General features: G+C 32.0%; 3 protein-coding genes across 3 annotated transcripts; 1 reads left to right on the forward strand and 2 right to left on the reverse strand.

Annotated features, from left to right (window-relative positions):
* LOC139493045 (uncharacterized) lies at positions 1-26,005 on the reverse strand. Its single transcript, XM_071281186.1, has 4 exons — positions 25,854-26,005; positions 12,165-12,278; positions 9,870-9,970; positions 1-9,084 (listed from the first exon to the last, which is right to left on the reverse strand). The coding sequence occupies exon 4, from the start codon at positions 9,079-9,081 to the stop codon at positions 1-3; it is 9,081 nt and encodes a 3,026-aa protein (XP_071137287.1). The 5' UTR covers positions 9,082-9,084; positions 9,870-9,970; positions 12,165-12,278; positions 25,854-26,005.
* On the forward strand, positions 15,125-17,386 carry LOC139493046 (uncharacterized). The gene is made up of 2 exons (XM_071281187.1): positions 15,125-15,420; positions 16,345-17,386. Exons 1-2 carry the CDS (start codon positions 15,125-15,127, stop codon positions 17,384-17,386), a joined length of 1,338 nt encoding a protein of 445 aa, XP_071137288.1.
* LOC139492032 (uncharacterized) lies at positions 16,299-23,170 on the reverse strand. Its single transcript, XM_071280096.1, has 5 exons — positions 22,954-23,170; positions 22,012-22,094; positions 20,236-20,959; positions 19,293-19,399; positions 16,299-18,465 (listed from the first exon to the last, which is right to left on the reverse strand). Exons 1-5 carry the CDS (start codon positions 23,132-23,134, stop codon positions 18,082-18,084), a joined length of 1,479 nt encoding a protein of 492 aa, XP_071136197.1. The 5' UTR covers positions 23,135-23,170; the 3' UTR covers positions 16,299-18,081.
* Positions 26,006-27,079: the final 1,074 nt, after the last annotated feature.

Genomic DNA, 27,079 nt, shown 5'->3' on the forward strand with positions numbered 1-27,079 from the left:
TCAGTCATATGGAATTACTATTTTCAGTGCCTCATGATAGCTGTAATATGTTGGAATAATAGCAATCTGTGTATCAAGACATCCTTTTACATACACATGATCAATAAGAGTCCCTCCTTCTGTTGTTGGACTATCTACAAGCTGTCTGAAACCTTTTGATGACATGAAATTAAATACTGTACAACCACCTTTCAAAATATCTTGATTAAAATCACCAATTACAACAATTTTTTCTGATAAGTCTACTAACTTACATATTAATATCTCCAAATTCTCCAAAAATTTTCCTAGATTATACTTCTGGGTTCTGTATACAGTAGCAACTAAAATATTTTTACTTGATATCTTGAAAACTATACATTCTAAGTTTGAGGCCAAGTTGCATATTTCAGTTTCTGTAGAAAGCTTGTAAAAAACACATACACCACCATGCTGTATTTCCTTTAAAGAAGAATAATAAGAATTATCATCTTCGAAAGCTAGAGATCTGGGCAAATGAAAACCATCATATCCCATCATTTCAAAGCAAATGAGTTCTTGATTAGTCCAGGTTTCAGTTAGACAAATATAATCAGCCCTTCTAAAGTCTGGATTATGTTTCAAATCTTCTGCATGAGTCTGTAAACCTTGAATGTTGTGATACATTATTTGAAAAGATTGTGTAGGTTTCTCTGCTACATCATCAATTTCAAGCAAAAATCTAGTCATTTCTGAAACACCCTTTACAATATCAGGATCACAGAAGATTTTCTTGTCTATTTTTTCAGTGTCTATGCTTTTAATGTGTAGACCAGATTTTGAGGTAACTCTGCTAAGAGCAACATATGCTTGACCATATGTGAAACATTTGTTCAAATCAACAACACATTCTTCAACTGTTAATCCTTGAACTTTGTGAATTGTGCAAGCCCAGGCTAACTTTAATGGAAACTGTTTTCGTACACAATTGCTAAAAGGAATGTCTTCACTTGAGGGTTTCAATCCAACACAGCGTTTTCCACTTATGATTTTTTGTACCTTTGCATTTCTTCCTACTCTTTCATTGTCAAAGTGAATGAATATGGTACTTGGGAGGGAGTTAGGCAAGAAGTCTTTGATAGATATAACAGTTCCCATTACACCATTTACTAAACCATCTGCGGTGTCCTCATTCTTGATAAGCATTACTCTTGCTCCCTCGGCCAAAAGGATAGATATTGGAAGACATACATCTGACTTTGTGCAATGGACTCTTTTCAAAGTCAATTTTCCTGACGTTTTGTCTTTTTGGAAGTCTTGTGCTTCAATTAGTTTTGATTCTGTACATAGCTTCATTATCATCTCCTTGTTAAAGTTATCAACCTCTGCATTTGTGGAATATATGTGCAAGGCTTCATCGGGGCCATCTCCAAAGCAGTGTGTTAGCGTTCTTTTATCAAACAATGTCAAACTTTCATTTTTCTGCTTAACACGCAATCTATTTAGTAGTTCTGCAAACAAACCATCCTCACGTTGACGCATTATTTCATCCAACTCAGCAATTTCAAACAAACCATTCCATAGTTGATTTGAGGGATTAGAGGGATCATCTACATACAATTTGTCTACCCTTTTTGTTTTGACAGGTGGTAACTGATAAAAATCGCCAACAGCAATAACTGAAACACCTCCAAATAAACATTTGTCTGGTCTTTTTTTCACTTGTCTAAGTCGCTCATGTACGAAAAACAACAATTTCTTATTGACCATAGAAATTTCATCAATAATCAAGATTTGCAAATTTTCTAACTTTGTTCTGAGTGAATTAATTTTGTCTTCACTGAGAGTTGCATGATCAGGTGACAGTGTTTTGAAAATTCCAAGAGCACTATGAATTGTCAATCCATGGATATTAAAAGCAGCTGTTCCAGTTGGAGCTGTTAATAGAACTGTGAGATCATCTGGATTCTCTGAAGTTTGTGCTAATATTCGAGTTGCTTCATATTGTATACACTTGATCAAGTGACTTTTACCCGTTCCAGCTCCTCCAGTGATAAATAAATGTAAAGGCTCTGGTGTTTTTCCATTTGATTTCTGAATGCACCAATCTCTTACTTTATAGAGAATTCTTCTTTGTTTCACATTCAGACTTCTTAGCCTTGGAATAATTTCATTTTTTGTGAGAGAAACAGACAGCAAATTGGTTCCAACAGATGATGAGCTCTTTTCATTATTCAAATCTGGTATTGATAAATCCTCCTCAATCACACTTGTTACTTTGCCTTCATCTATACATTCTCTTCTATTTACTTCTGCTTCTGGGCATAACTCACACCAAGCATCTTCATTCGGACCTTTTTCATTTAATTGCTTTTCTGCTTCCTCTAAATCATGACCATCTTTTACAAAATCTGACATGTTTTCGACAACAATTTCTCTTACAGAACTTAACTCATTATCTCCTTCAAATTTTACTGTACCACAGGTGAAGAAATTCTCATATGTTTGAAATTGTGGTGGTTTTAACTGTTCATCATATCTGTATGGTAAATAAAGTTGCAATATGCTTTGATAGTATTTTTCTGGTGAATTTTCTGATGAGAAGCGTGGATATTTTATAACTGCAGGGGAAGTTCTTGTGCGCTTTCTAATGTATCCAAGTGAGCCATCAAGTTTGAAGGTTGTTTCTTTATTAATTTTTTGTGGTAATTGTGATTCTAGTATAACACTGTATTCAGAACAGAATCTTGCCAGACATATTTTGATAAAGATGTCAATGTGTGGTCTACCTTTATATCTATCAACAACATTGTTCATCCAAGTGCTATTCTCATCTTCATCTTCATTTTCACTGTCACTATTACTCCTTTTTCTTTTTGCAGACTTACAACTTTGTTGTTTCTCCAGATCTTTCAGAGGTTTGCTCATTCGACATGGATTTTCACCAACGGGTATAAATTCTACTTTTCTTGAACATTCTCTTAATCTCAATCCTGTTACTCTGAAAACAGCTTCCTGTGCACTTATCTCCCTATGGTGTAAGTATGAAGTTCCAATTTTTTTCAAAGTCTGTTGAGCATTTAAATTTCCTTCTTCAGCTTCATTTTTGGTCTGCAGCAGTAGTAATCCTAGCTCTCGCTCAGCTTTACTTATGTAGCTTATAATATATACAACACAGGAAAATGCATCCAAAATATATTGTATGTCCATGTTTGCATCCCAAGCCCTCAAAAGATGTGGGTTATACTGATTGGTGTATATTTCATTTGGCTGACGTTTAAGAACTACTGTATTTCGATTGGTGATGAAACAGTAACATTTTTCAAAGCTTTCTTGAGTTAGTCCTGCTTTCTTGAAAATTTCAGATACATCTAAGTTTTTGTCTTCATTCTCTTTTATTACTTTCCATAAGTTTGACAACATTTCCTTTGCAAATTCTTCCTCTTCCTCTGAATCCTTATCTGGATCACTTGGTTCTGAGATAAATGTTCTATTTGAGGGAGGTCTAGGGAAATTAAAACGACATACTGTTCCTTTTTTCTTACAAGATTTTGAATGCTTTTTGCTATGTTGGTGTACTGCCATAACAATGTCATGCAACTCTTTGTCTTCCTTTTCATCTGGTATCTCACATGAAATGTACTTGTCAATAAAAGTTATAATTTCATCATTTTCAACTTCACCAAATTTTGGAGCATTCTCTACCCAAAACAAACAATGTGTGTGGGGAGAACCTCTTTGTTGAAATTCAACTCGGTAAAAATAGTCGATTATTTTCCCTATTGGTTGAGCTTCTGACATGATAACATTCTTCAGAAATTTATGGAATCTATTATCAAACATTCTTGCTGCTGTAACTGGATTGCTACAGAGAACTTTACATTTTTCATCCCATGTCATATTTTCAGTATTTCGCATGTCACCCTGTTGTTTTAAAATTGTGTCTACAATTTCTGTCCATCTAAAGTCTGCAGAAGAAAAAGAACAGAAGAATGTTGGGACTCCTAACTGTCTTATCATTGCAAATATATCTTTTTGTGAACTTTGCCAATAGGGAGGAGTTCCTCGAATAGGTTTTAAATATTTTATAGCTTCATCTTTTTTAAATAATTCTTTTAATGTTTCCTTGTTGCATAGCATTTCTCTAGTTACTTTCTTTCCTTCTTTTGAAATAGGACATTGCTTTCTAAGAGATATCTGTACATTTGAAATCACGCTAGTGAGCTCTGTTAAATATTGACTGAAAAATATATAGGAAGTATCTCTGGCAAATCTATTTTCGACACTCATCAATCTAAGATTAAAGTACCTTCCAATAGTCAGTTTTTCATCACGGTTTTCATCAAAAGTATTTTTGCCTGAAGGAAAGTGTACAGGAAAGGTTTTAGCTTCAATTCCTGGTTCTTGAAGAACACTTAGAGGACTATTATTTTCTGCTGGAGCTATATTAAATACTTGGTCAAAGCATAAATCTAAAGCCTCTTGTCCGATATCAGCAGGTTGTAAACAAGTGTCTAACTGAACACCACGTAAACTATCATCAATGTAGCTAACTGGTTCACTTTCTATTTCTCTTTCATTGCCTGTTGTAGAAGACTTTCTCATTTCTTCTTCCTGTATTTCGTTTTCCACTACCAGCTCATTATCATCAGATTCCTCATTTACTACTTGATTATCGTCTAATTCAGGAATTGGATTAATCCATTCATTATTGATAGTCACATCTTTATACCATATGTTTTGATCCTTTAAATACAAAAGTGCTTGCTCTAAATGGTTTGGTCTTACAAATTGATATTTGTCATATCCTTTGTAGTTAAGCTTTCTCTTTAACTTTACTTTTAGTAATAGACTTTCATCTTCAGATCGGGGTAATATAGATGTCACTTTTTTCAAATCAGATGGCACACAAACGACAGGTCCATGAACTCCTTTTTGTCCTCCTTTTGGTAAAGCCATAATTTTCATGAATGGAATGTTCTGTGCTATAAGTTGCTGCTCTATTGAATTGAGCCGTTTTAACTCTACTAGAACATCTTCTAGTAATAGACTATTCGAAAAGGAGTCAGCAGGTATTTTACCTTTCAACATTTTACGATGGCAAGTATAACAGATCCATAGACTTGTTCTACATGTTCCTTCAAAAGCACAATTTGTCTTACAATCATCTGTGCATTTGTGTTCATATTTATTTGTTGTAACTGAATCAAATATAGAATTATCATAAGAATCTTTCTTGCAGATCTGAACCTGTTTTTCAAAAAACAGTCTCAAACAACAAGCACAAACACATTCTGGACCTTTTTTAACTTCATCTTTAAATTTTCTTATTACCTCAGATATTTGCTTGTTTTCTTCCTGAAGACTTTCACGACGTACTGATGTTTGTTGTTTAATTTTAATTCTGTGTGCATCATCATTTGCATACTTCTGTTTACTTGCTTGTTTCACATGTTCCTTATGATTTACATCTACCTTATACTTTTGTATACTAGCTTGCTTCACATGTTCCTTATGATTTACATCTGTTTCATACTTGTGTATACTAGCTTGTTTCACATGTTCCTTATGATTTACATCTGCTTCATACTTGTGTATACTAGCTTGCTTCACATGTTCCTTATGATTTACATCTGCTTCATACTTGTGTATACTAGCTTGCTTCACATGTTCCTTATGATTTACATCTGCTTCATACTTGTGTATACTAGCTTGCTTCACATGTTCCTTATGATTAACATCTGCTTCATACTTGTGTATACTAGCTTGCTTCAGCTTTTCCCTGTACTCATTGTCATCTTTATATTTCTCAATTCCTGATTGTATTAGGGCTTTTCTGTAATCCTCATCTTCTTGATACTTATGAATTCCATAGTCTATTAAGGTATCTCTATAATTTTCGTCTTCTTGATATTTCTGAATACCTGCATGTATCATATTATCTCTGTATATTTCATTCTCTTCATATTTCTTAATGCCTGAATAGATTTTTTTTGAACGTATTTCTTCATTTTCCCAATATTTTCTTTTTCCTGTATCAATCTTTCTAGCTCTAAATTCACCATCTGTCATGTACTTGATCCTTTCTTTCTCATTTTTTGAAAAGACTTTTGATTCAGTTCTGCCGACTTTTATTTTGTTATCTGAATCGGTCATCTGGTTTTCATCAATTTTCATTTTCTTTGTTGGCACCTCAGATTTAGAATTCTGATACTTTTTCCAATGTTCTTGTCTAGATTGTGATCCATTTAGTGAAATGGACTCTTGTGTAACAGCTGTGACTACTTCATAATGATTTATATCTCCATTATGTTGAAGATAAATTGCTTGATCATTAACATTATTGTTGCTACATATTTGAGATGAAGAATATTTAATCCATGAATTGTTAAAAAAAGTATAAATGTCTGTTTTAAGAAGGTCGGCACAAGCTAGTATTTCCAGTTCAGTTCCCCATGTATTATTTTCTACCATTTTCAGTGTTTGTATATGCTCTTCTACAGTTTTAAATCTTGGCTGTAAAAAAGACCTGAATATTTCTGCATTTCTCATCAAATGATCAACTATTGCCCTTCTTACTTTTCCAAAATATTCTTGTCTACTGGATAGTGAATATGAAATGGCTCGAAATAAACAATTTCCATCACCTGTGATTGTCTTGCAAGCAATTGGTGGTCCTATTTTATAAGAATTTGAAGAATTCTGTTTGGATATATACTTGCTTGGTATATTTATGATTTTACAAAGCTTCCTCTTTAAAAGTGTATGCAGGGGTATAAAATCATAAAAGATTTCAGCTGAAGACAATATTTCAATATCAGATTCATCATCCATAATAACCTCATTAATGTGTACTTCATTAATTTTATCAATGCCAATACTTTTATTAATGTTCAATTCGATTATTTCTGGTGATATGTTGTCGTTCAGAGTAATATTTTCTTGAGTTTTAGGAAGCTCATGACTATCTTTGTTTCCAGTTTGTAGAATTTCAGATAGTTTAAGTTCACTAGTGTTTATTTGTGTATGACTTTCTGAAAGTTCAGAGTTAGTTTTGATTATAGGTTGTTGTCCAAAATTAGAAATACTGACTCCTGTTACCTCAAACCATTGATCTTGACTTGCACCAGCAATCATGTTGCAACAATACTGGTATAGATGATCCAGACTGTTTAACTTTAAAAGTAAACTTTTACCATCACTGTCCTTTAAGCCAAGCTCATTTCGTGCATGAGAATCAAACAAAAGTAATTCTTGATTATGTTTCAAGGCTAAAAAAGTAGTGTCATATGCACATATATAGCAAGCATCATAGTCTATAAGGGACTCTTGTAAAGCTTGGTCTAAAGGTAAAGAATTTCCAAATGCACTAAAATCTGTAGTTCCAGAAGTATCTACAACAGCTGTAATTGATTCTTTTCTTGATATTTCCAATAACTTTCCTGACATGTCTATCATACCTGGTAGGTCTGATACAAGTAAATGAGTATTATTACCATGAATATTTCTATATATTTCATTTCCATCAATCAAAACATTGTCTAAATACATAGGATCCCAATCACTTAGATCTTTAATTTTACTATGGGCAAGAGCTGATAAACAGTTTGCAACACATTGCTTCCCACTATCAATTCCAAATCTGGTATCTCCTTGGTGAAAACTACCTTGAACTACCCAATTATCAAAAACTGATCTAACCTCTATACTATCTTCAGATATGTTTCTTCTATTTCTATGACTATACAACTTTAGCTTATCATTCTCTTGTTTACATTCTGAAAAATCATTACAATCAAGCTGAATATTTTCAGTTTCAATAGCCATGCTTTCAGTCTTATCCAAGAATTCATGACTATTCATGTGTTCCTTATTAAAATTTGTATCCAATTGGATTGCATCATTCAAATTTGAAAGATTGTGTTTGATTTTAGAACTTTGTTTTGATATCATTGACTTCATCGATTCAACATCCAGATCTGTTTTCATTGATTCATTATCCATGTTTGTTTTCATTGATACATAATCCATATTTGTTTTAATCCATTCATAATCCATACTTGTATTAACTGAATCATAATCCAGATTTGTTTTCATCGATTCATTATGCATCTTTGTTTTAGTTGATTTAATATCTAGGTTTGAAATAAATGATTCAGAACCCACATTTGATTTCATTGATTTATTTAATTGGATTGATTTGATTGATTGTTTTAATTCAGATTTGACTGATTGTTGTGATTCAGATTTGATTGATAGATTTAATTTGGTAGATTCTTTAGATACTATTATTTCAGTACTATTGATTGATTCATTATTATATGGACAATTTAGTGAGTCGACACTCTGATCATTGTTGGTAGAACAGTTTAGAGAGTTGATGCTCTGGTCATTGTTGGTAGGACAGTTTAGAGAGTTGAAGCTCTGATCTTGTTTAATAGTACAGTTTATAGAGTTGACGCTCTGATCTAGTTTTATAGGACAATTTATAGAGTTGACGCTCTGATCTTGTTTCATAAGACAGTTTATAGAGTTGATGCTCTCATCTTGTTTTATAGGACAGTTTATAGAGTTGACGCTCTGATCTAGCAGTATAGGACAGTTTATAGAGTTGACACTCTGATCTAGCTGTATAGGACAGTTTATAGAGTTGACGCTCTGATCTTGCTGTATAGGACAGTTTATAGAGTTGACGCTCTGATCTAGTGGTTTAGGACAGTTTATAGAGTTGATGCTCTGATCTAGCTGTATAGGACAGTTTATAGAGTTGACGCTCTGGTCTAGCAGTATAGGACAGTTTATAGAGGTGACGCTCTGATCTAGCAGTATAGGACAGTTTATAGAGGTGACGCTCTGATCTAGCAGTATAGGACAGTTTATAGAGTTGACGCTCTGCTCTAGCTGCATAGGACAGTTTAAAGAGTTGATGCTCTGATCATTGTTTGTAGGACAGTTTAGAGAGTTGGCGCTCTGATTAGTAGGGCAGTTTAAAGAGGTGGCGCTCTGATTATCCACGGAGATGAGGTTTTTGTTATTGGCCTGCTTTATTCTTCTCTCTCTCATTCGATCTCTCTGCTCTTTCTTTTTACTTAAATCACTTTTCTTTCTTCCTCTACGTGGCATTTTCTACAAAATAAGAATAAAATTATATAAAACCCTGTTATGAAATCTAAAAGCAACATTTAACATTGTGTAAAGAGGATTAAAAGACAAGAAAAGTCCTGGAATATATATATTCTATTATCTAACAAGAATGTGTCCATAGTACAGTACACTCACACTTTTATTTTCAAAGTTGGGATAAAAACTCTAATTTGGCATTAACATTAGAAAGATCATATCATAGGGAAATGTGTACTAAGTTTAAATTTAAAGTTGATTGGACTTCAACCTCATCATAAACTACCTTGACCAAAAACTTAAACCTGAAGCAGGACATACGGAGGAACGAACGAATGGACAGATGAACAAATGGAGGGACGTACAGTCCAGAAAAAAATATGACCCTTTACTATCACAGGAAGGGCATAAAAAGTGTTTGCGATCTTATAATATTCAAATACTTCAAACCAAACAACTCTGATAATCAACTTATGCAATATATAATTCTGTTATTCATTTGATATTTTTCTATACTTGAATTATTGGATGGGTTATTCTACAATGACAAAGGAGTAGAGGCAATAAGGCCCTTATTCGGCCCAAATATTAGTGCAATTTGAAAAGCTACCATTAATATTCTTAACTTTTTCCCCACTACAATAAATGCATTTCCAAACAGTTCTCATAAACTAAATGTTCTTTGGCAAAAAGATGGCCTTAATGCCTCTACTCCTTTTTAATCTTTTACAAGATTTTTTTGTTTGTTATATATATGTGATTTAATAACAGAAAAAGCTGTATTAACTTACCACAACTATTTACCACTTCTTAATAAAATTAACAGGCTTTAACAGTCAGCTTCAAATGTAATCTATACCCTCACTTCAACAAGTCAGAACTGAAGAAATACCTGTTAAAAGAAATGTTATCAGTGTACATGTACTTGACTGTTTCATGTTTGTCTTTTTTATATTTTCATAATTTTCAAAATATAGCTTCAGAAAAAAAAATTGACATGTATTAACAGTTCCTATTGTCGTCAAATCAGTGAACATGAATTTGACAGTTGTATTGTAAATGCGCCTTTAAAAAAGTATTTCTGAGTAGCTGCCCTTTGGGTTATATGGCAGAGTAGAATGAATATGAATTAAACATATATATTCTGGGTTTTTTTTGGTTTTTTTAAAATTATAAGATGACGAAGAGGCTCTCAAGAGCCTGAATCACTCACCTTGATTTTTGGCATTTATCTTTCGTTTTAGAGTTTTAAGTGTCACATGTCATTGTAGTTTGTTATTAAATAAAATTGTGTAAAACTGTTCTTGAAGGGCAATAACTCTTTAAGGGGTCAATTGACAATTTTGGTCATATTTATTAGTAGATCTTACTTTGCTGATCATATTTGTTGTTTACAGCTTATCTTTATCATTAATACTATTCAAGATAATAACCATAAACTGCAATATTTCCTTAAAATTACCAATTTAGTGGCAGCTACCCAACAATGGGTTATTAGATCCATCTGAAAACTTCAGGGCTGATAGAACTTTACCTTATGAATACTTTTACCCCTTGTCAGATTTGCTCTAACTGCTTTGGTTTTTGAAATATAAGCAAATAACTGCATTTTACCCCTATGTTCTATTTTTAGCCATGGCAGCCATGTTTTTTGACGAAACAGAAAATAAAACACAAACTTTATTCTAGACATCCTAAGGATCATTCAGCTTAAGTTTGGTTGCAATTATTTCAATGGTTTCAGAAAAGAAGATTTTTTAAAGCTCGAAAACATGATAAACAAAGGAGTATGTTCAGTAAGACCCATTTTTGGCCTCAAAATATAGCAGTTTTAGAAAATTGTGAATATGTAATCGTTAAGATATTTATTGAAAAGTAGAATGCTTCTGCTACATAAATATGGGCTGTTTTTGACAATACGATGCACATATATCGAGTACTAGCATCATTAAGTCGTGCTAAGTTACTGAAATCTTCACAATTTGATCATTTTAGTTAAATTTTAGACGGTTTCCGTCTGAAATGAAAGTGGCCGCATTCGTGTTCATCCATAATATTGAAATGTAAGTTGTATTTTATGATAATACACAATATATATAAAGGTTGAGGATGAACACGGATGCGGCCACATTCATTTTTGACAAAAACCATCTGAAAAATGACGATTTTTGGCATATTTGATAGATTTTTCATATTTAAGCTTGAGTCGGAGCGTTTTTAATGAAGTAATCAGCTAAAATCTTTCCCATAAACTAATTGAATCAATTGAAATAGACACTTAAGTGTTTAAAAAGCGTTTAAAATTTTTCGTTAGATGAATTTGAAAATTGAGGCCGAAATCAGGCCTTACCGGACCTACTCCTTTTGTAAAATTGTCCTTAAAGGGCAATAACTCTTTAGGGGTCAATTGACAATTTTGGTCATATAAACTTATTTGTAGATCTTACTTTGCAGAACAAATTTGCTGTTTACAGTTTATCTTTATCATGAATACTATTCAAGATAATAACCAAAAACTGCAAAATTTCCTTAAAATTACCAATTTAGTGGCAGAAACCCAACAATGGGTTATTAGATCCATCTGAAAACTTCAGGGCTGATAGAACTTTACCTTAAGAATACTTTAACCCTTGTCAGATTTGCTCTAACTGCTTTGGTTTTTCAGATATAAGCCAAAAACTGCATTTTACCCATATGCTCTACTTTTAGCCATGGCGGCCATGTTTTTTGACGAAACAGAAAATAAAACATAAACTTTATTTTAGATACCCTAAGGATCATTCAGCTAAAGTTTGGTTTGAATTGGTTCAGTAGTTTCAGAGAAGATGTTTGAAATAGTTTACACCAGACGGACGAGAACGACGGACGCCAAGTGATGGCTACAGCTCACAGTTCCTTCAGAACAGTGAGCTAAAAACAATTACACAATTTTCACACAAATCAATTACATTTTTTTTTTCAAAATTTGTGTATTTCATTAAAGATCTAGACAATTGTGTTCTGTTACTTTACAATTCAAGGTAACGCCACAGAAGATCTACCTTAAGTGCTGTACTTTCTGAATACGGTATATTATATTAGCTTACCACAATGTTTACTATAAGTTCATGAAGTTCCAAAATCAAAGAAACCAGCTTTTTTGGTCAGCTTAATTAAATCAAAAACCTCTGTTACTCCAACTAGTAAGAACTGAAGTAGGCCTGTAAATAAAAATGTTATTGGTAAATGTAACTTTAATTTAATACTACATGTATTCATGAGATGTACTTATATAACAACATGAACAATGTCTACTGTTGTACATAACTTTATCATTGCTTGAGAAAAACAAATACCTAGTACATGTGTATGAAGTTATCATTACAATAAATTGCCTTTATTTTTCACAAGACTTGCATGAATTGACATGATTGAGAGCATTCTGAGAGTATTGCCTGGTAATATGTAGTGACACTAGTCCCCTACCAGTAAAAGTAATGGAACAAAGTGCTTAATCTTAATCAATATTTTGTGATATTATTAATTTTGTATATTTTAACTAACTTAATTTGTTCTGGGTTAGTGACACGACTATATTTTTGATAGAAAACGGGGGAAAGCAAAACTGACATTGCACGGTTATTTTTAGAAGGTCTTAAAACTGATATACTTTGTGATGTCATCTTATAACATGCCTTATGAATTTCATGAAATGGTTAAAAGTGTTTAACTAGTATGTTGTTATAGTAAAAGGGACTAGTACCGAAAAATGTATATGATACCTTTAAAATTCAACAAAATTAAATGATAAAAAATAGAATATAAGTATACCGACAATTTTGATACAAGTCTGATAGGAAATTAATAAAATAAATATAGATACATGTATGATAGCACCATAGTTATTACAAGTCAACTATGGCAATTCAACCGTTTAGAAAATATGTCTTGAACATAGATTGCATGACGTTGAATAACATTAATTTTATCTATTTTATCTCAGCTGAATGACGACTGAGTGCGGGAGTTTCTCCCTACATTAAAGACCCATTGGTGGCCTTCGGCTGTTGTCTGCTCTATGGTCATGTTGTTGTCTCTTTGACACATTCCCCATTTCCTTTCCCAATTTTATCAGTGTCTCTTTGTTATGGGATGTATAAGTACCCAGCCACGTCCACTTGTCTTGTTTGTATTTTATCTATCTGATGGGTTAAGCCTTTTACAACTGATTTTTATAGTTCTTTCTTATGTTGTACTGTTACACGACTGTCCCAGGTTAGGGGGAGGGTTGGGATCCTGGTAATATGTTAACCCTGCCACATTCTGTATGTGTGTGCCTTTCCGAAGTCAGGAGCCTGTAATTCAGTGGTTGTCGTTTGTTTATGTATTACATATTTGTTTTTCATTAATTTTTTGTACATAAATAAGGTCGTTAGTTTTCTAGGTTGAATTGTTTTACATTGTCATTTTGGGGCGGGACCTTTTATAGCTGACTATGCAGGATGGGCATTGTTGAAGGCTGAACTGTGACCTATAGTTGTTAATTTCTGTGTCATTTGGTCTCTTGTGGAGAGTTGTCTCATTGGCAATCATACCACATCTTCTTTTTTTGCTTCACATCACGGTGCGGAGCTATTAGTTTCAGTCGAAATACACGCCATCTTGAATAAATTACTTATCATGTATAGATTCTGATTAGTTGCATAATAACGAGGCTGAGATCAATACAGCAACAGCTATTGGCTTAAATGAGATAAAGAATTACAGACTTTTCTCGTTCAGGATACTCCATTCTCAACGAATATTCATAAGTTCCGCCTAAAATTTCAAATCGAGGCTAAGGTCGGTAAATCGAACAAAGATGGACGCCGAAATAACATGCAAATCCAAAGGGAACGATAAGCACTGTTGTGTGCCGTTATGTAATGGCAACGGGCGGAGGCACTTGGAATTGTCGTTCCACAGGTTCCCCAAAACAGACAACATAAGAAATCTGTGGATACAAGCAATAAGAAGGGATCCAGGGCCCATGTTCAACGTAATAATTACCAAATTATCGGTGTCGTATAAACATCGCATGTTGTCTTTGTTGATGTACATAAGTTATAAGTCAAGGTTCAGTTGAATGAAAATGATGGTTTCTACTGCATTCATCACTGATACTGAACATTTTAATTAAATTCCGAATATTTTAATAACGGGAAAAGCATTATTGTTAATATGACAAGTCAGTTTATAGATAATGATAATACCATGTAGTCTGTAGAAATGTGTAGTGAAATGGAACCATGTCAACTATTCAGTTGCTAGCTGGTTCTCAACCAACCTGTACCCTACATGTATATTTACACACTCATACATTTTTTTGTACTTCTACCAACTTGTAACCTGTATTTATTATTATATTATTATATTATAAATATAATTAACGTGCATTATACATTGTATATATACATATACATACAACTCGTCTAAACATCAACCCAACAATGATAGATCTGTAATTTTGTTCTTCCCTCGCCGGGATTTGAACCCATGCTACTGAGATATCATGACACTAAATCGACTGCACTGTAGCCGTCCCGCTTTACTTGGTATTTCTTTCATACAATATTGAAACTTACACTAATAATCGTTTCTAAGTTTGTAAAAGTTTGAGTTCTCATGCTCCCTTTAACATAATTAACTGAGTTTCTTTTTATGAAGAAGGCAAAAGATACATTTTTGTACCTGATGAACATTCAAACTCACAAGTAAAAAAAACATCAGACAAAACCCTTGCTTAAAAAGAAAATTTTAAAGACATTTATATTATTATCTGTGAAAAGGATAACCAACTTGTGATGGTCCGTAACATTTACCAAGACAAGTGATCAGATGACTTCCAACCTCACCACCTGTAACATTAAGCCTAGGAATCATTCACATTTAAATATAAAATGCAAAGGATATATATATTCCATGATTTTGGTCAAACAATTTTTTGATGATTGCAGCTTTTCAACAAGTCATTTATTTATATCTAACTACATATATATATTAAATGTAACTCAATTATATAGAAATAATGAATATAAATCCTAAAACTATTCAATTTCAGATCAGTGATCAAACAGTTCTTTGCTCAAGACATTTTAAACTCACTGATTTTAAATGGACACCTGTGAGAAAGACACTGAAACCAGACAGTGTTCCGTCGATCTTTGACTGGTCCAACCAAGTAACACCGCGGAGGGAACTTTTTAAACACCCAGTGCCACAGAAAAGGCCAAGACCAGAATATGAAGATGAAGCTGGAGATAATGCTGCAGATCTAGGTTGTGAACCGATTCCAGAGATTCAAGATGGAGATCTAAGCTTATGGTAATTATTACATTGTACATAATGTATGTATATTGTTTCATAATCATGATGATAAAGACAAAAACATATCTGCTGGTCAGTTTTTTTGATGTATTGTCTATATTTATTTCATTTATATTTAATTTTTTCTCTCAAATACATTTTGTATATACTAAAAATTGTGTATAACAATATAAAATGTAATTTGCATTAAAGATATATAGAATAATTAAATTTTTCAGTCTTTTTTATCAGAATTCTGTGATAGATTATGATTTATAGTTTGATGAGCTGAAAGTAAACACGACCCTAAATCATTCTCAAGATGATTATTCAGTTGTCAAACTGCTTCTTTATAATCAGTTTGCAATTGTAATTAATTATTTTGAATGAGTTAATTTACATCATGTACTGCTGCTGGACAGAGAGATGCTGGATCATCATAGTACTACGGTATGGGACCTTAAAAATCTGTTGTTACACATCTGCTGGTCAGTTGGAGTCTTCAATAGAATCAAGGTATATATGCATATATATATGACTTTCCAATACTATCTCGTGAAAGTTCTCAAACATGTTAGTTTTTTTGTTGCTTCTTTAAATTTATATGCAGTCTCCAATTATAAATTTAAAGTATGATACACTTGATGTGTCACCTTCAGAAATTTTTGCAGACACTCAGCATTCTTATGCAAATTCAGTGGTTGTTGTGTTATATATATTGTTTCAAATAATATATCAATAAACCTAATACAGTACTCATAATCATCTAAATAAAGACATAACCAAAACTATTCATTTTAATCAAATTTTATCACCAATTAATTATAATATTTATGAGTATAACACTGTTGCTTAGACATTACCGTACATAATATACTTATAAATACATGTATATATATATATATGATACTTTTATGTTCATGTATGTCAATTGTTTTGCAGTGCATTTGATGAAATTTCTTCATCAAGAGTTATTGAACTAGAAAAGAAATTACAGGAAAAAGAGGAAGAAATAAAGCGGCTACAGGATAAATTACAAATTGAAAGATTTGGCATTTTCAGATTTACCAAAGATGACTCAATGATTTTGTTTTATACTGGATTTGTATCAATGTCCATGTTCACTACATTTTTTAATTTCATTAAACCTGCTGCTAATTCCATGACAAGCTATTATTATAAATCTGTAGATAATGTTAATGTTACTATTGGAAGACAAAGAAATATGTTACTTATTGATGAACTTTTTATGTTTTTATGTAGACTAAAGTGTGGGCTCCTTACTCAAGATTTGGCGGTACGATTTAATTGTCATATATCTACAGTTAGTCGTAAGATAATTACTTGGTCTAATTTTTTATATTTTGTATTAGGTAGCTTTAATATATGGCCTAATAAGTATAACATTGAAGCTAAAATGCCAGCTGTTTTTAGAATGTTGTATCCAAGTACTAGAGTGGTCATTGATTGCACTGAGATAAAAACAGAGAGACCCTCATCCCTTGCACTTGGCTCAAAATGTTACTCTTCATATAAGAGTTCCCATACATGGAAAGGACTTGTTGGTATTGCACCTCATGGTGCTTTAACTTTTGTTTCTAGTTTATACACTGGTTCAATGTCAGATGTAGAAATCACAAAACTGTGTGGTTTAATTGATCTACTGGAGAGTGGGGATAGTATTATGGCGGACAAAGGTTTTGTACTTAACAAAGTTTTAGATGGTACAGGTATAACAGTAAACACTCCACCTTTCCTTATGAGCCACGGTCAGTTTAGCAGACAGGAAGTGGAGGAAACTCAAACTATTGCTAAATTAAGAATTCACATTGAGCGACATATTCGCAGGGTAAAGGAATATCATCTCTTTGATAATATAATTCCTTTAAGTATGGTTGGTACTATCAACCAGCTTTGGACTGTGGCAAACATGCTGACCTTGTTTAAAGGTCCTCTAGTTAAAGATTGGCATCAAGCGGTATAAAATCCTGAATTAAACATTAATTTTGAAAATTAAATTTAACTTTATTAAAAAATTTGTAATGACTAATCATACATAGTTGTTTTCATTGATGATAAGGTTACAAAAAAATAATTGTGCTCTTTCTAAAACTTTAGAAATAACTTTGGAAATTCATTCAACAGAGTATATATATACACTGTTATAAAATTAAGTGAGTTTTTTTTTTTAAACCACAAATCATGGACAATATTGAATCATATATACATAAATATATTGATAAACTATAAAATTGCAGGACTTTTATACATTCATCTTTAACTTTATTCCTGAAGCTATTGTAAACAAAATGCAATCAAGTTTTACTCAAGTACCTCCTGTCCCACATCATACATTCCATTTTAATTTAAAACCTTGTGGAAGAACCCCTTTAAATTTGTGAAAAGTTAATTACAGGAAAAATGTGTGCCAATACTGTTGTATTTCAATGTCACTCCCCAAAATAAAATATTCAAAGTTTAATTAATTTTCAATAATATATATATTTTTCAACAAGTGAAGTGAATATTGAAACTTATTTACCTACCCATCTTAACAACTTATTTTAAAGTTTTAAACTCCACTCTTTTCTTCAATTAACATAAATGAGATTATTTCTTTGTAAAAACACCTAAAAGTCCTGTTGATTGTGAAATACAAATTAAGATCAGTAATTTTTTTTAAAGAAAATGATAGAAGTAAAATATGTCCAATTTGCTTTTCATGTCTTTCCACACTTTCTCGTCAAATTTTACACACTCAAGATGGCTTTCATCTGAGCGCCACACATAAAAATGGCACCATTTTAAGCCAGTAACAGCCAGTTGCATCATAATTTGGTGGTAATAGTTATGATTTCTTTTCAATGTCCAGGTGTTATCATCACTTTTTGTCAGATAGATGCATTCCTCTAACTGCTTGACAGGACACTTGATCTCCAATAACCCGTAAGGTGGCACCATTAATGGGTTATATACCTTTCTGTCTGGGCTTGCTGCCAGCCAAGGAGAGAATGGGCTTACAATTATGCCACAAGGGTACACATTTACACTGTCATCTTGAAGCTGGAAGAAACACAAAAATGGTATAAAAAGCTACAAGTCGAATGAAATAGAAATAATAACAAAAATGTTATCGAATTTATAGTTTTTCTATCTAATTCATTTCAACAGTACTTAATCACTCATATAGACAATTTGTTGAAACAGTAATAAAAGTAGCCATTCATTTCAGTACTTTTCCATTTTTCCCTGCAATCTTCAATTTTTGGTTGTTAATTATTCTCTACTGTTTTTGTCAATTATTCTTTTTTTCCTGATATTTAATGTGGTACCCAACACCTTAACTAAAATTATGGCTCGTTTTATTTTCATAAAATTTTGACAAAGTATTTACTTTATCCCTTTGACAAAAATATAAAAATAAAAAAAAATTGAACCAACCGTTTTATCAGAAAAATGACACGGGTTTATATAGCAGTTTGACAAGTACTTATTTTGATCATCGAGAAGCTTAATATTCCCTAAACAACACAACGTAATTAAAACGTTTAGCTGATTTTGCAGAGTTTTCTCCCTGTAGTGTTAGGTACCACCTTAAGAAATCCAATAATCTCTTTTCTTTATTTTTTATTCATTTTACTGTGTATTTGGCTTATTATTCTCCAATATGTAAACCCCATGCACACTCTTGTACACTTAAAAATGTATTACAATACATGCAGTACAATTCATTTGTGTTACATAAATGTTTACCTTATTAGGTCACAAACTTTAAGCCGTGAATGAACATACTTTGGCTGAATTTATGGTGAAAAGTAAAGAAGAATTATTATATACATGTATAACTACAGAAACTGTATAATAGGCTATAAAATAGTAATTTCAAATACCTTGGCATATTCATTGGCAGCTACAGCCTCAAACAACAACCCATGTCTCATACTTTCTGTTACAACTTTACGAGTTGTCTTTAATCTTGCAACTAAAGGATCATTATCTGAAAAAATAAAACAATGTCTGGTTTTCATTATTCAGCATTTCATTAAAATAATATCTGGTATTCATTATTCAGCATTTTATAAAAAATAATATTAACTGTGTCTACTTGTAAAAAGAAGATTATAGTTTTTATCTATAGATTTTTAACATTAGGATACTATTCATCATTGTTCGATCCATGTATATATGTTTGGTTGTATGTTATGTTAGCAAATTTTTTTAAGTTGACAATTATCATACAATTTGCAATGTTCTATCCAACAAGTCCTTTCCAAGTGTGCATTACACATGTATGCTATTTGTTTTATATCATAATTAAGCAAATATTTTTAATGTAAATAGTCCTTCATCTGCTTCATTTGAACTCTGTTCGATATCTACATGTACAAAATGTATCCTACTGGCATTCATACAACATATCATAATTTTTATTATTGATGAAATCTTTTCTAATTTAATAAGATATATACTCTATAAAAATTCATTGACACTATCTAATGAATGGTCTTTTTTTAAAATATGTTGGCTACACATATAGATGTAAATAAATTATTAGTATACTCAATTCAATTCAATATTTATAATAATTTATGTTTGAATATATATATATATAGATTTTGCATATGGACCCCCTTTTACATTTAAATATTGTACAATGTATATGTACTTCATGACACCCAATGCAATGAAGTGATAAATAAATGTTGATAAATGTCACTTTTTTGTTTTTTTACATTAGGTATCTTGTTGACATCATTAAAATTTTATAGTTTAAAGAAATGTTCTTTAACTTGTGGCAAATGTGTGCATTTTTTTCTATATACATGTACAAACCAGCCCTTCTTTTTACGATATCCCCAGCTACCGATGCTGTTAATCTATCTTTGCGGATAGCATGCCACTTAGGATCGACACTCTGAAGACGGGTCATTTCTTCTATGTTGTGGCTCTCCTCAGCAGTTACACATATAGAGTCCAAACTGGTGCACTTTTTCTGATCTAAAACTGGATTCAATTCATTGACCATCAGGTTCTCAATAGGCAAAAGGGGGAAATCTGCATCTAAGACATTCAGAATGAAATGGCTAGATAACTTTTGCTGGTAGCTAATTGGTGATCCTTTAGGATATTTTCCAAATCTGGTCTCAATCATGTTACATGTAGATGTATTGTGGTGTGAAGAGACCGACAACAAAAGACAGGTGTTATCTATGTCTGCTATTGCAGAACATAAATCAGATACAGGAGGCAGAGGTACTTTAATAGGATTGTAGAGGGTAGACCTTAATCCTCTTGGTTGCCTGTACGGTGATTTTGTGTCGTAGCCTACTACAATAACATCATCTGCTGTATTTCCCTTTACCTTTTCACCTCTGGGCATGTGCCAGGATTGTGGCAATGAAGTCTTTAAAACATCAGTTGGTATAGATCTGTAATTACTGGTCTTCATATGTGCTAAGCTGTACAATAAACCAGTTACATGGCCACACGTTCCCAATTTTCCAATTGCACATGAGCATTTACTCTCCTGTAGAATAGGTCCATCCAATAAAATGATCTGCAAAAATAATCATTGTTATACATGCATACATAATTACAAGCAGAAAATGCCTTTACATATATATATTAAATGTTTTATAAGTCAAAGGACATGTACATATAAGAAACAGAGATGTGGGGTGTACACAAATTACCATAAGACAGCAACCAAACTACAAACACAACCAAAATCAAATATAGAGGTCCATACAGCTGTATTACAATGTGGCAAGCTTTTAAAAAAAGTTGTCCAGTCTATATAAAAGTTTCATTAATATTAAACAGAAACAATAATAAACTACTGAAAGATGTTGAGATGTATACAGTATCAATTCATGTTATATATATATATGGAGTAAACCATAAAATACTGTATCATAGAAAGCTCAAAGTTCTTAACTGGCTTGATACGAAACCAGGCTGTATTAAACTCTAAATGTCATGAATGTATGAATTTTTGCAAAAGTGAAATATTGCTTACAACATCAAAGAGCAGGTAACACTGTCTATACTCCTTGTCGAGGATTCGAACCTCGATTTCTCATCAAAGATGGGTGTAATTGCCAATTATACTAACAAGGATTGTGTATAGATGTAATTAGTGTTAACATACTAAGACATTATCACATAATTTTACATTGAAATAAAAATTAACTGAAACACTTTCAATTGATTTCTTAAATTTCATTGTGTGGCATCATAAGCCGTTGTAGAACTACTGAAAAGTTAAAGAATAAAAATAAACATGATAAAAGAAACCAGATTAAAAATGGCCAAAAATAATCCTTGTGTAATGTTCATATCAAAATTATTCATACATCTGCTTGTACTTTTCAGACAATTAAATTTGTTTTTCATAAACACCAGATTCTCAGGAGTAACATGATTCATGAATAACATGAATAAGTAAAATTTAAACTTTTTACATAAATATAATTCGATTTGTCATTATCTATTGAATCTCCATTCTCGCACTAAAAACAGTCATCAATTGAACTTTTTTTGGTCTATCTAATTCTTTTTATAATAAAGATATACTCTCAGATGTTGATTTTATATCAAATATCATACCTCAATGTCATGTGGGCTTTCATTCTTTCTCTGTGACCTGTGGCACTTCCCTTTCACTAGGCATCCATTATCTACTTTATGCACTGAAAAAGACAAAGAAGTTCGTGCAAAATACAGGAAGTTACTCCTTATATACATGTATATTCATGTACTGTACATGTATGTATACACTCGTACCAAACCTGTGTTACATGTAAAATTTTTACATTGTATCAAGAAATTGAACAGTATTACAGTTTTTAATTACTTAAAGTCAAGTAATCAAACCTCTGTTAAACTTTTATGTACAAAAATGTATATACATGTATGCTAGCAGTTGTCGTTTAAGGAGGGTTTGTCAGTTTGTGGCATATGGGCATGCATGTACCACATCTCATTTTTATATATGTCTAATAATCATGATAATGTTCCTAGTCCAAATAATTACGATGTCATGGAAGGCTATTAAAAATTTTTGCTTTGATACCTTCCTGCGAGTAAGACGCCAAAGAAAAAAAAATATAATAGCCTTTCAAGATGTCATGATTATTTGGATTATAAAGTTCCATGAAGTCACAAATAACTTCAGCCACATCATACACATGAAGCTCTTCATCCTTTGTACAGATTCAATCCTTTTTATTAAATGGAAATTGTACATGTTGATTGCTAGTATATATTTGTAAAGTATAAAAGTAGTGGGAGGTAGAAAGTTTTATGTCTTTGTAAAGGGAGTCAGAGTCCCATCAGAAATATGGGAACTGTAATTTCGTTGATAAAGTCGCCTGAAGAATTCTTAATTTTAGCTAAAAACATAGAGAAAAATTGAGGAAACAAATGGATGGAAGACGTTAGTATTTAGAGTATTTTTTCGTTAAAACTAGAGAAGAGGACAGTTGACACATGTACAAAAATGTAAATAAACACTGAAAGGCGGAATTTGAACAAAAGTCAATAACTTACCAGTAATATTTGTAACGTACTTCTCGCTGAAGTACTTATAACCCTTTGATACTTCTTTAATTCCAAGGCTCTGGCTACTGCCTTTAATTATGTCTTCAACAAATCCAAAAGTTATTGGTGGAACGATCGTTAAATCGTGTGTTCCACAACTGTCTTGTAAGCGATCTTGTTTATCGGCCATGTTGCTAGAATACGACCTTAACCTCGTTCTGATAATTATATGAATATTCATGACATCTCATTAAGAATGGAGTATAAGACATCAAATGCCAGAAAATTAACAATGATTAACTATGTGCATTTCAGTTCTGATCAACTGTCTTTAATTCATGTTTCTTTTATTATGCATACCTTTCACAGATAAATTCAATATTGAAATATCAATTATTAATATGTGTTTAATTGCTTTGTTACTCTGCAATTTGCATGTTTTGCTTTGCTAAACAATGTTCCTATACAATGTTTACAAAAATGCATTGTCTGTATTTTATAACTTCTGACAATATAGGCACACCTCAAGAGCCGTGTCTAAATCTATAATTGTTTTAATTTTCAACAAGAAATTAAAATTTTTTAAAGGCATGGGTGTTTAACGCACACTCTTAAAGTACATCCATTTTATATCAATCAATATCTAAAAATACTACATTTCCAATACTAATTTAACAACCACATGCACACATATAACCTTAAATTAGTGTAAACCAAAGCAGTACATAGCTTTTTTAGAAAGCTAATACGTCATGTACTTGTATATGTAAAAGTTTCATAGTCAACCATGGTCAATGAACCATGATGAGGGGGTTGGGCTTTATAGTCTCCATGGAAATAAGATGTGCTTATGCTTATTCATTGTACAACTGAATATTAATAAACATTGGCCTACCACTAATGGTTTTCCTTGAAATGACCTAATCACAAACTAATAATACATGTAAACTTTAGCAAAATTTTCAAAGTCAATAGACCATGACTAAGGAGGCAGAGCCATATAATCTCCATTGAAATGAGATATATATGCCAATGAGGCCCCTCATGGGGGGTCCTAGTAATCACATAATCACCATTTTTTTGCCAATATAATCACATAATCATTAAATATTTGCTTATCTTTAGTAATCAAATAATCATAAACTAAAAATACAGTCCTAGGTAATCAAATAATCATGAAATATTTGGCTTAATAATCAAATAATCATTAAAAAAACGGCCAAGTAATCACATAATCAAAAACCCCATGAGGGCCCTAGCCAATGGTACATGTAATACAACAGCATACCAAATATCATTGACCTACATGTATAGCTACCACTAGTCGTCAGTGGCGGATCCAGAAATTTTCATAAGTGGGGGCCCACTGACTGACCTAAGAGGGGGCCCGCTCCAGTCATGCTTCAGTGATTCCCTATATAAGCAACCATTTTTTTTTCTCGCCCCCCCCCCTAAATTCGCCTCTGGTCGTTCCCCAAAAACTGACCTAATCACAAACTAATACATATGTACATGTAAACTAAGCAAATTTTCAAAGTCAATAGACAATGACTGAGGATGAGGGGGCATGACCAAATAATCTCCATGGAAATGAGATATGCCAATGCTTATACAGCATACTAAATATCATTGACCTGCCACTTGTGGTTAACCATAAACTATACATTATCACAAACTAATTATTAGCCTTACAAGTCATTCAAGTGGCATTTCAGTTAATTGCATAGAAAATAATCGCCTCCTTGATATGCTTAGTTCAAACTGATGAGCATGTGCAGAGTTGGTATGTGACATTACAGCTCATTTAAAAAAATATATACAGTATACGGTTGAGGAATTTCATACGTGAATCATTTTATATTATTATTATTTTCAAAAAAGTGCATTCACCTCTATTAACTTATTTTAAAGCAATTATTATATTTTCACAATTTCAACACTCCTTTCCAGCAAATAACCTGTATAGCCCTCCCTTACTTACAGTTACCTATTTACTGCCTCGCACATACACATGTATATAAAAAAATAACCAGGTTCAAGAAACAGTATTACATCACTGTGCAAGTGGTAAATACTGCATTTCAAAGGCAGTTCAATACACATTTATTGATAAAAATGATAACAGACTGCGTTACAATGTATGTGTAGTTGAACAACTTACTTTAATCAAAGCGTAACAATGTACATTGTAATTTGTACATGTTCCAGACCATATGAGTACGTGTAGACATGTACAGTTCAAATACTCATACGGTCTGGAACATACAAACATGTACAGGTCATAGAAACAAATCTATTTTTAGAACAATTTGTTCTAATTTTGTATCACAGGTAAAGCATTGTAAATGTACATAATTTTGATTCCCGTACGACTGAGGCAGGGTGACCATCTTATTATATTTCAATTTCCCAAATCTTTTGTGCAGTATCAATTATTTTTTCAACATATGTTGAAGAGGAAAAATACAAGTAGTTCATTTATTATTATACTAACACTTATTTGTGGCAATACAAATATTCGGCGAATGTTTCAACAAACATTAACTTAGTGTATCCCAAACTTTGTCTGGCTGACACGATGTCAGACAAGAAATTCTTTCGGAGAGACAGAACTTTCAAGATTTTTTAGTTGAACATGTAGTAAAAATGTTTTTTCTTTTTTCGGTCAGGCTAACTTTATAACGGTTTGGCTAAGACTGTGTACTTATTCTGTTCAAATAATAAAAAATATACAACTAGAATACAATATTTTCTTAAAGAAGAAAATTAAAATCAGGGTGAACAGTCTCTGGGACGAACGTGAATCAGGACGAACGGACCCGGATTCATATTTCTCCATTTGTTATGATAAGTTTACCCTAAAAAGATGTTAAATTTTTAATATCAATAGGAAAAGATGATATGAATACCTTTTAAACAATGAGTGACGATACTCTCAGTCTTTTTTCAAATGTGCTTATCGCGTATAATAAGATTATCTTTTCAAAACAGCTCGAAATCTTCTATGCCACAAAGCCTGCACAGGAAATCAAATCAAATTTTTAACGTGTAAACCAAAGTCGGAGAGAATTCCGCATTTTTTGTAGCTCATACCTGGGACTATATATAAATACTAATAAGTAATATTATATATATAGTATGATAGTCCCAGGATATACGAATATATTTTATTGCTTAATGAAAACATAAAACATTACTATAACAATTTTTAAAATAGCAGGTATGTTAAATATGTAGCCGGAGGGGTTTTTACAATGTGTATTTTCGGTACCGTATTTTGGCAGTGTCAACTTTAACATATTTTACCCCAGCCCGTGTGAAGAGTAGATATCGGAATCCTAGCCGAGTCTCTGATCCTTCATATATGGCTTTGCAAAACTTAACACTAGCAAGTTTACATAGTTTATTAGTAAATTACATAATTCAACAAATATCAACAATTTGTACAGATAAAAACATGAAACATGAACCAGACACAAGTTGGTTCCTTTTTCCTTTTTCCTTTTTCGATATTCAAATTTTGAAAAATATTACAAGTCCAAACTAAAAATTTGTTTTCCTTCAAAAATTTTTTTCCTCAGAATTTTTTTTTCCTCAAATTTTTTTTTCCTCAAATTTTTTTTTTTCCTCAAATTTTTTTTTCCTCAACATTTTTTTTTCCTCAAAATTTTTTTTCCTCAAATTTTTTTTCTCAAATTTTTTTTCCTCAAATTTTTTTTTCCTCAAATTCTTTTTTCCTCCAAAAGTTTTTCAAATTTTTTTTTCGTTTCCTTATTCGGTTTCTTTTTCCTTATTCGGTTTTCATTTCCTTATACAGTTTCTATTTCCTTATTCGATTTCCATTTCCTTATTCGGTTTCTTTTTCCTTTTTCAATGTTTATTTCCTTTTTCAGTTTCTATTTCCTTATTCGGTTTCTATTTCCTAATTGGATTTTCATTTCCTTATTCGATTTCCATTTCCTTATTCGATTTCCATTTCCTTATTCGGTTTCTATTTCCATATTGGGTTTCTATTTCCTTATTGGTTTTCTATTTCCTTATTGGATTTTCGTTTCCTTATTCGATTTCCATTTCCTTATTCGATTTCCATTTCCTAATTCGGTTACTTTTTCCTTTTTCAATCTTCATTTCCTTT

This window comes from Mytilus edulis, chromosome 10 (assembly GCF_963676685.1).
Source record: "Mytilus edulis chromosome 10, xbMytEdul2.2, whole genome shotgun sequence".
NCBI lineage: Eukaryota > Metazoa > Mollusca > Bivalvia > Mytilida > Mytilidae > Mytilus > Mytilus edulis.